This window comes from Manihot esculenta, chromosome 9 (genome assembly GCF_001659605.2).
Source record: "Manihot esculenta cultivar AM560-2 chromosome 9, M.esculenta_v8, whole genome shotgun sequence".
In the NCBI taxonomy this organism is placed as follows: Eukaryota; Viridiplantae; Streptophyta; class Magnoliopsida; order Malpighiales; family Euphorbiaceae; genus Manihot; species Manihot esculenta.
Window position 1 is genome coordinate 10,919,884 of NC_035169.2, and position 10,665 is coordinate 10,930,548.

The 10,665-nt window shown below is 33.3% G+C and overlaps 2 protein-coding genes across 2 annotated transcripts; one reads left to right on the top strand and one right to left on the bottom strand.

Moving 5' to 3' along the window:
- Positions 1-1,556: 1,556 nt before the first annotated feature.
- Positions 1,557-3,139, top strand: LOC110623209 (heavy metal-associated isoprenylated plant protein 3). The gene is made up of 4 exons (XM_043959528.1): positions 1,557-1,794; positions 1,893-2,113; positions 2,211-2,289; positions 2,383-3,139. Exons 1-4 carry the CDS (start codon positions 1,647-1,649, stop codon positions 2,865-2,867), a joined length of 933 nt encoding a protein of 310 aa, XP_043815463.1. The 5' UTR covers positions 1,557-1,646; the 3' UTR covers positions 2,868-3,139.
- A 5,041-nt stretch (positions 3,140-8,180) lies between these two features.
- On the bottom strand, positions 8,181-8,669 carry LOC122724610. Its single transcript, XM_043960137.1, has one exon. It carries the CDS (start codon positions 8,667-8,669, stop codon positions 8,181-8,183), a length of 489 nt encoding a protein of 162 aa, XP_043816072.1.
- Positions 8,670-10,665: the final 1,996 nt, after the last annotated feature.

A 10,665-nucleotide genomic window follows, 5' to 3' on the forward strand; every position in this document is an offset into this window, starting at 1 on the left:
TGTTAAATTATTATATTTTCTGAAAAAGTAATTACTTAATGGATATCAATTCGTGTAAATCTTTAATTTTAATTTAAAAGCAATTTTATTATTTTTTTTAAGTCAAGTAACCATAGAAATTCCAACAAAATCAACTCTCGGTTAGTATTTAACTTATTAATTTTTTATTAAATAAAAAATTAAAATTCAAACCTAAATAGAATTAAAGTTTGCTTAATTCAAATGCGTGAGAAGAAAATACTATTGTTATTAAATTTAGTCAAAAAAAAGTTTTTTTTATTTTTTTTAAAATATAAGCTACTTTTAAGTATTGTAATTTATCTATTAATAATCAAATATATTTATATTTAATATGTTTTGAAAATGCAAAATTTTATTAGTTTAAAAACAATTAAAAATTTTAAAATTATAAAAGTTAAATATTAAAATTAGAAGATTAAATAATATATATAATTAATATTTTTAATAAAATTATTAAAAAATTAAAATTTATAAATATTAATATATTTTAATTGAATGATTTTTAAATAAAAATAAATTAATTAATTCCCTAAAAGTTTAAGGATATAATAGTAATTTAATGTTCTCTAAAAAGTAATTTTTCTTAATGACGATTATGGTGCCTAGGGCAACAAGCCTACAAAGAGGATTCACCAGTCGCTGTTCAAGAAAGAAATTATCCATTGGCTTCTGATAGAAAAAAATTATCCATTAGTTTGTAGATTTTCTCTTACGTCACTGATTTCGTTAGCATTCCTCGTAAAGTCCTATATTTCTATCCTTTCACTGTTTGCCTCATCTCTTCCCAATTCCTGTATATACAGAGTCAATCCATTCACACTTCAAAAACAAATATTTATACCATTTCTACTACTTGAAAGCTTCTTCTTCTTTTATTAAAAATTATTTTTAATGTATTACTATCTCTTTCTGATTTACCTAAGGAATACTTAGCATATTACTAAGTTTATATGTATAAAAAATCACAGTGGGCATTGGAATGTACAACACGACACAGCGACAAACATGACACGACGCCAAATTGATCCATTCCACGTCAGAATGACTTTCAATTATACAAAAAAAAAAAAAAAAAGAGTTATTCTATAAATAAACCAAAAACTAAGTACCAAAAAGGAAATTTTCATTTAACAATTCACACTCCCAATAAAATAACAGCTCTCTTAACTTTACTGTGGGAGCTGCAAAGCCAATTCCAAAGTCGACGCGTGCACGCGTCTCAATTACATGACTACCCCACTACATTATCTCATAGGCGTGGAATGTTCTGGAGGGTATTAGAGTCCTTTTAGTTGAGTGGTCACGGTCAAGTCAAAAACTATATGATTTAAACCAACGATGACTTCCAGTTTCGATTACTATTTTTAGTCCAATCAGGCGGCGACTCTTACACGCCCACCCAAGCTGACCTCATCTATCATATCATGATATTTTATTATCATGATCATCCATGTATGTCCATATAACATCCCATACATCCACCACCATACAATCCTTTCCTTTTCCTCTCTTTATATATTCCCTACCGTTGCCTGGTTTCAGTCCTTCAAAAACAATTCAATTCCATAAACCAAAAACGCTCTCTCAGAGGTCTTTAGCGGTTTAGCTAAACAGGTAACCGACAAATGGGTGCTGAAAAGAAACCAGCTGCAGCAGAACCTGCCGGCGGCGGCGAGAAGAAAGATGACGCCAAGGTCATCTCCGTTTATAAGGTGGACATGCATTGTGAGGGTTGTGCCAAGAAAATTAGACGCGCTGTTAAACATTTAGAAGGTGAGGGTTTTTTTTTTTTTTTGAAAATTTAATAGAGTTGCTTTAGTTGAAGTAAAACTGGAATTTTGGATTAATATGCACGTTATTGGTTATTGAAGGTGTGGAAGCGGTGAAGACAGACTGTGAAGGCAACAAATTGACGGTGACCGGGAAGGTAGACCCGGCGAAAGTTAAGGAGAGGCTGGAGGAGAAAATCAAGAAGAAAGTAGATATTGTATCTCCTCAGCCTAAGAAGGACGGCGGTGATAAGAAACCCGATGAAAAAGCCGAGAAGAAGTCCGAGGAGAAAAAGCCCGAGGAAAAAAAACCACCAAAAGAGGTAAAATTTTATTAAGAATTAATTTCTCAATTGTTTATCAAACCGGAATCAAGTGCGTGGAAAAAAAAAGGCCTTAAATTGAATTGAAACGGTGCAGAGTACGGTCGTTTTGAAAATCAGGACACACTGCGATGGTTGCATTTCAAAGATGAAGAAGATTATCTTGAAATTCAAAGGTACTTAAACAAATAATATTTCAAATCATATTATAATAATGAGATTATCTTAGAATCCAAAGCTGACGGAATTCTGATGTGGCCAATGAACAGGGGTTAATAGCGTGACAGTTGACGGACCAAAGGACTTGGTCACGGTGAAGGGAACAATGGATGCGAAGGAAATGGTGCCTTACCTCAAGGAGAAGCTGAGGAGGAACGTGGATGTGGTTCCCCCTAAGAAAGAGGAAGAAAAGAAAGGAGGCGACGGCGAGAAGAAAGAAGGAGACGGTGGCAAGAAGGAGGCAGCGGCGGCAGCAAGTGGTGGTGGTGGAGCTAAGGTGGAGGTGAGCAAGATGGAGTACTATCCAGCACCGGCACCGACTCATTGGTTTGATGGAATGTTTGGTCACAGTTACGCAGCGGAGCCCCAACATGGATCCTACCCGGTGAACCATGGGTACCCGATGATGACCCATGGGTACGTACAACAAGGATATGTAAATCAGGGGTATGTGATGGAACCAGCGTATCACCACCCAATGCATGCTCCGCAGATGTTCAGCGACGAGAATCCTAACTCATGTTCAGTGATGTGAGAAGAAGATAATCGGACGGTGGAGAATGGACGGGTCATAACAGTTGCGGTGGTGTAAATAAGTACAAGTAATAGGGATAGAGAAGTAAATACATAAAAAAATTAAGAATTTCGTTTAGGTTAGTAGCGTAATTAAGGTGTACCCGTCCGGCTGAAAAATGCCGGTTCAGTTGGTTGTTTAGTCAATTTTACTGATGATGATTTAGAAAACTACGTAAATTCTTTTTGTGTTTTAATGATGATAATAATATACATATAATAACGTTTGTTCAATGGAAGGCCAGTTGTATACTCTTAAATTTATTTGATTTTTTGAATGGGGACCTGTTTGATTGGTAGTGAAATATTACCTTCCTCAACTGACCAAAAAAGCCTTCTTTTTTCAAGGGTTTGGCTGGTACAGGTTTTTGGCCTTATGCAGCACATGGCCTTTTCTTTCAGCAAGTACAGACAAGCTTGCACGAAGGCACCGTTTATTAAGTCCATAAAAATTTATTGAAAATATAACAGAAATAAAAATTTGAGATTCGCAAATAGTTTGGTTTAGTTGTAAATCAGAAAAATAATATATTAAAATCATACAAATAAACATTAATATAGTATAATCTTGAGGTTTAGAGTAATTAATAAACTAAGAGTATAAAATAAGAATATTTAAATTATATTATAAAAGTAAAATTTGAAATCTTCTCATTAATATGTAATTTAGACAATCCGAGAAAAATAGTTTCATTGCTTAATTTCAAACAAGGATAGGATTTGAACAAGACAAACTAGATACAAGGTTATAATTGATTTTAGAGGCAGAGTAAAAGCTCTAATGTGAAAGAAAAAATTCTAAATTTCACAAGGATTAGAATGAGTAAAATTGAAATTAACATTTAAAATGCAATTGATTTTAGAAGTAAAGTAGAAGGGTTAATTAAGATATTTGAGCTGAAGATGATGAATCCAGCTGGTGGATAGATATATATATATATATATATAAAGGGAAGGAGCAATCCATTTGAGACTTTTCTATTGAAATTGGAGTTGAAAATTAAAAGGATAATTAATGGAGTTGCAAAATGATGGTGGCGCAGTGTCTATTTCACATATATATCAAGGCCAGATATGAATAGAGCTGTGGTCCTCTCCTCACCCCCATATTGGAGTAGCCTCATACGCAGCTGAAATTTCTACCATTGTGTGTGAAAATGACTCAGCTTGTTATATATGATATTTTTCACAATACATAGTTTGAATTTTCATAAAGTATTCGTGCTATAATAGCTGTTATATTAATTAGTCGTATCTTTTCATCTCTAATATATTTTTAAACAAACTAATCGTTTTATAAATATAATTATAAAATTTATAATTTGATATTTATTTCTATTTATGGACAATTATATCATTGTGCAGTTATTTTATAAGAGAATATCAACCACTTTATCTTTTGAAGAAGTTTTTAAGTTTTATGAGCATGTAATGAAATGTATTGCACTTTATTAATTAATTTGATCTTTCTTGAATTACTATTAGATTAATCAAACATGTTTCATCTTTTGACAACTTTCGTATAATAATTAACTACATATCCATATACGTGATTTATATATAAGTGCACTAAATTTACATTTGCATAATCACAAAAACAGTTGAAACAACTACATTATAACAAGAAAGTAGAACATCCAAACTATAAGCCTATCAAGAAGAAGGTAGTGTTCATCTCAAATATAATTTTGTTTTAATATTAATCAAATAATTAATTATACGAATAATACACTTAAAAAAATAGACAGATTGAAAGTAAAAATAGAGTAATTTAATAGCTTCTATTATTATATTTGATCTCCCATATAAAAAATGTTATATAAGACTGCATAATTCGCGGAATTAATCTAATTTAATTTAATAAATTTAAATTTAAATAGTAAAAATCCCAAATTAAAAATAACATTAAAATAAATTGAATCAATCTAATTTATTGATAAAAGTTTAACATGTAGTACAAAAAGTCAAACGCTAAGACAAGAAACAGTATTTTCAACTACGTACATTAGATTTCGTAGATCATAAAAAGTAGTAAAAGTCTCCAACCTTTATTTCTAAAGCAGCAACCTAATTAGGAGGTACACCAACAACATTCGACCTAATTTTTCTTTCAATTTAAAGCAAAACGACTGGTTGTATTAATAAAATTTCATCAAATAAAAATGAATATCATCCTAAACAGAATGACGATCATATCTAATAGATTCTCTAGCCAAAGTATGAGCAGTTAGAGTGGCATGACGACAAACCCATCTAACAGAAATATCAGTTATAGGGTCTAACAAAAATTTACAATCATTCAAAATCAAACCCAATTCAGAAATGTCTAAATGTGTAAACTGAAGAGTTTGAACTACCTGCAAACAGTCCATAAGAATGCAGCCATTAAAAGGCAAAAATTCTATCGCAAAGAGCAAACAGTGACGGAGAGCTAAAACTTCAACAATTACCGGCATACCATTACCTTCCGAGAAACTAGAAACACTACATTGAAATATATTCTCAGAGTTTTTCACAACAAAATCTTAGCCAATAAAATCTTGAGCTTAAAACAAAGCTCCATCAACTTGATAAAGCCAACTGAAATTGTCCAAATTTGAAGATGACGCACGAATTTGGAGAGGAATGACTTCAGGATCACGAGCAGGGTTTAAGGAATAAAACAAGTTCATGCACTGATATAAAGTAGCAATGGTATTTCCATGCAAAGCACCAGCATGTTGAGCAGCTTTCCAATCCAAGATATGATGCATGACGTCTTCCACAAGGTGAGCAGCTGAATTTTACATCTAGTTCCATAATAATGAGTTCCTTGCTGACCATAATCTCCATGCGCTGACCATTACAAAGGTTTTTTAAACTTTGTCCTTGTACTTCAAAATCTGTAGTAAAAAATTAAAAAAAATTATCATTAGGCTGCAAATCTCCCACTCTCCCTAACCTCCAAACTTCCTTGGACACAGGATAATGCAACAAAATATGATTGACACTTTCATCTCCATGGCACAAAAGACATCTAGCATCCACATCCACACTCTTTTGCCTTAAGTTATCCTTTGTAGGCAATATATTCCTACAAGCTCTCCAACAAAAATTCTTTACTTTTGGAGCGACCGAAACATTCTACAAACTAGTCCACAACTCACCTCCCATATTAAAATATGATCTTCCTAGCAAGTCTATACACACAAAGTATGCGGATTTCACCGTATACACACCTCTTTTATCAAAGTGCCACAAGAGGAAATCTTCCTTATTGGTAATACTAATAGGAATACTAATAATAACCCTGATATCTCTTGAAGAAAAAAGCTTCATTAAAAGAGTAATGTTCCAAACCCTCCCATTACCTTCAAAAAGATCACAAACACGCAAATATTGTTCAATAAAATTGGGGCCATCATCTGCAAAAAAGGTATCATCCTTAGGAATCCAGTGAGCTGAAGCCACTAAAATCTTCTCTCCATTACCCACCCTCCACCTTGTACCCCTTGGAATCAACTCCCTTGATGTCATCACACTTTTCCAAACAAAGCTAGTACCATTACTTACATTGGCGGAAAATAAATCACCATTTGGGAAGTACTTTGCTTTAAACACTCTATAACAAAGAGTATTAGGATTTGTTAAGAACCTCCACAGTTGTTTGCCAAGTAAAGACAAATTAAAACTTCTAAAGTCCCGAAACCCCATACCCCCCTCCTTCTTTCTACTACACATCTTCTCCCACGCTAGCCAATTAATACCTCTCTACCCTTCTCTTTTACCCCCTCACCAAAAGTCATTGACCATTCTATGCAATTCATTCAAAATAGTAATGGGAATAAAAAAAGTATTCATACAATATGCACATATAGTCTGCAATACAGATTTTATGAGAACCTCCCTGCCTGCTCTAGATAGGAATCTGCTACTCTATGAATTAATCCTCTTCCAAATTCTTTTTTTCAAAAAACCAAAAATTGCTTTTTTGTTCATCCCAATAAGAGAAGGTAACCCCAGATAGGCACTATGACTCAATGGTGAATGAATATCCAAGATATTACTGATATTAGACCTTACAGAGGATACCACATTGGGACTGAAGAAAATGCCAGATTTGTTGAAGTTCACCACTTGTCCAGAAGCAGCCGCATAGGTATTGAGAATAGATTTAATACTATCTGCTCCCTCCAGTCTAGCATTAAAAAATAGCAGAGAATCATCTGCAAAAAATAAATGTGAGATATTTGGGCATCTAGCACCTGCCCTACAGCCCTATAACCAGCCCTTAGATTCAGTATCTTTAAGTAGTAAGGATAAGCCTTCCGCACACACCAAATAGATATACGGAGAAATAGGATCCCCCTGTCGAAGACCTCTACCAAGCACAATAGAACCAATCCAATCACCATTAAAATTGATATTGTAAGAAACTTCCGAAAAGCACATAGTCAACCACCTAATCCATTGAGTAGAAAAACTAAATCGTTCCAGCATGCCTTTTAGAAACTCACACTCTACCATATCATAAGCCTTAGAAATATCAATTTTAAGTGCACAATTACCATCATTTTTGCCCTTATTAATTTTCAGATTGTGAATCATTTCAAACGCAACCATAGCATTATCGGTAATCAACCGATGAGGGATAAAGGCAGACTGATTCTCAAAGATAATTATAGGAAGGACCCTTTTAAATCTGTTCGCCAAAGCTTAAGCCACAATCTTATATAACATATTACATAACGCAATTGGACGAAAGTCTTTAACTGTTTCAGGCCTATCCACTTTAGGGATCAAAACAATCAATGTTTCAGTAAGAGAAGAAGGAAAAGTACCTTGTTGAAGCCATAGGCGACAATAATAAAAAACATCATTGCCAATCAAGTGCCAAAATCTCTGGTAAAATGCAGGATTTAACCCATCCGGTGCAGGCGCCTTGTCTGGATTCATCTGAAAAAAAAAACAGCTCTAAATTTCTCATTCGAAAAGGGAGCACAAAGATCAATATTATCGACATCACTAATCAAGGGTGGCACCAACTCAAGAACCCGTTCACAATCCACAGAACCACCATAAAAAATAGACTGAAAATAATGCAGAACATGATTTTTAATTTCCTGCTCATCCTCAATCCAGGTACCCGACGACTCCTTTAATTTAGTGATACGGTTCATTCTTCTTCTACCATTAATTTGTGCATGAAAAAATTTTGTATTTCAGTCCCCATTTTTAAGCCAAAAGCACTTTGCCTACTATTTAAGTCTAGCTTTTCCTGCTCAAGGAGACGATTTCAATCTTCCTTTAAAGAGGTGTGAGAAACAGTACTGGGCCTATTATCCAATAATCTCTGTATAGTCTTATTCTTTTGCCAAAATTCTCTATTTCTACTCCTACCCCACAACGAAAGAGCAGAAACTAAATCATCACATTTCATTAAAAGGTTGCGTGGTATAGAATTAATCCAAGCTCCTTTAACAACCTCAGCCAGACCCTCATCACGTAACCATGTATTATCAAATTGAAATCTCCTTCTATCTCCCCTATTATCCTTAGGAGCTGTATTAATCACCAACGGTTTGTGATCCGATCTAGGAACATGAACAACCAAGCAGACAACATTAGTGAATTTACGAGCCCAGTCCTCAGTGGCAAGGGTTTTGTCAAGCTTCTCTCTAACCAGATTATTCGACTCCCTGCCTTTCTCCCATGTGAAGAAAGAGCCAATAGTGGGTATTTGAATAAGATTACTGTCCTCAAGTGCCTGTTTAAACCCCTGCATAAGATAATTTGACAAAGTTGCTCCTCCTTCTTTCTCATCTCTCGTGTATAAATCATTAAAGTCTCCCGAACAAAGCCACGGAAGAGAGCTTCTACGAGATAAAAACTCGAATAAGGTTTCAAGACTGACATTGTCGTTGTGATTCTGGAAACCCATAATAACCAGTAAACCTCCATTGAACATTACCTTCCGAAACAACCGAATCAATAAAATTTGAAAAAAGCCAACCACAGAAACAGACACATAACTCTTCCACATTAACGCAAGACCTCCTCCCAATCCTTGTCTATTGACTGAGAAGCAACCATCAAAATGTAAAAAACTACAAAAAAATTTCATAGGAGAACTAAGAGCTTTTGTTTCCATTAAAAATAAAATGTTCGGCTTGTAACTAGTAACCAAATCCTTCAATGCATTAACTGTCCGAGAATTGCCGAGCTCTCGGCAGTTCCAACACAGGATGATCATTGCTTTCGGCTATTCTGTCCTTTAACGGGATAAGCCGCTTCGATAGTCAATTAATGCATATCGTCTTCTGTGGGGAAGGGAAAAAGAATAAGCTAGATTTAAGGAAGAGGAAAATGTGAGAGTATCGAATCACAAAGAGACCACGGAGTGAAACTTTTTTTGAATAAAGTTAAAATTTAAAAATTTAACTAATTTTTCTTTCAAATATATTATTATTATTATTAATTAACATTTGATTAATTAATCCTCGCGATTATTATGATAAATATATATATATTTTTTGTGAAGAGTGCGTAGTGACGTGTAGAGTCCAATGTTTTCGATGGAAATTCTGTAAGAAAGTAGAAATTACGACCCTCGAAATCTAGCCGAATATTATAGAAAAGCCATGAGTATTCCATCTTCGCTGCCTGAAGTTGTGTTTTTATTGTTGTGGATCTGGAATGCATGCGATTGGTTTGGGCTGCTTTAGGGTCCTCTAATTTGTTTTCTTCTCCTTTTGAAGGCGTTCTGCCAGGATTTTGGTACGATCTTTTTCTAATCTTGAGTTGCCGGAAATGATGGGTTACGGTTGTCGACAGTGGCTCGATTCTTGGATTTTGCTATTCTAAATATCAGGGAGATGTTTGAGTTATCTGGTTTGGACTGCACTCGAATGGATAGACTGTAATTATGAACTGATCTGAGTTTAGCCTTTTGTTTGTCCTTGGGATTTTTCTTGTGATCATTTCCATGTATATTCTCTAGTTGGACTTTGTCAATGAGATTTTCAATGTTGCATGCTAAAAAAGACGTATAAATTTATAATATACATATGATTAGGTTCATTAATTAGATCCAAACAGAAGAATACAGAAGCCAATCATTAAGAGGATAATTAAAAATAATTCAATTTCAAGAAGCAAATTTGTAATTTTATGCATCATTAAGATTCTCTCTTTTTTTTCTTTTTTCCATTGATGATGACATTATCTTTCTGTTGATTGTCAATTTTGGCACCATTAAGGTGGGTCATCATATTAATTAGCACCTAATTATCAACACTTATATATATTTTCAATTAATTAAAATTAAAATATATTAATATTGAATTATATAAATTTAATTTAAATAATATATATTATTAATCTGTAGCCACAAATCATTATTTATCTAATTGTTAATCATTAGTGTCAGATAATCGCTTATATTTTAAAATTTTTTATATTATTTAAAAATCAATAAAAACATAATAATTATCACTGAATAAATATTTTACTATAGAAATATTAAATTGTATAAAAAATATTTTAATGAGTAGATTTAATAAAAAGTATTAAATTATATAATTTGCACTTTTTTAAGTTGGGATAACATATACGCACAAATATAGTATAATGATAACCAGGGCAGAACAATATTCGGTTCAAATCGAAAAAATCGATCGAACCGAATTGATTTGAAAATTTAGTTTAGTTTTTTATATATTTCGATTTGGTTTGATTTTTAATTTTAAAAATTTCGGTTATTTCGGTTCGGTTCGATTTTG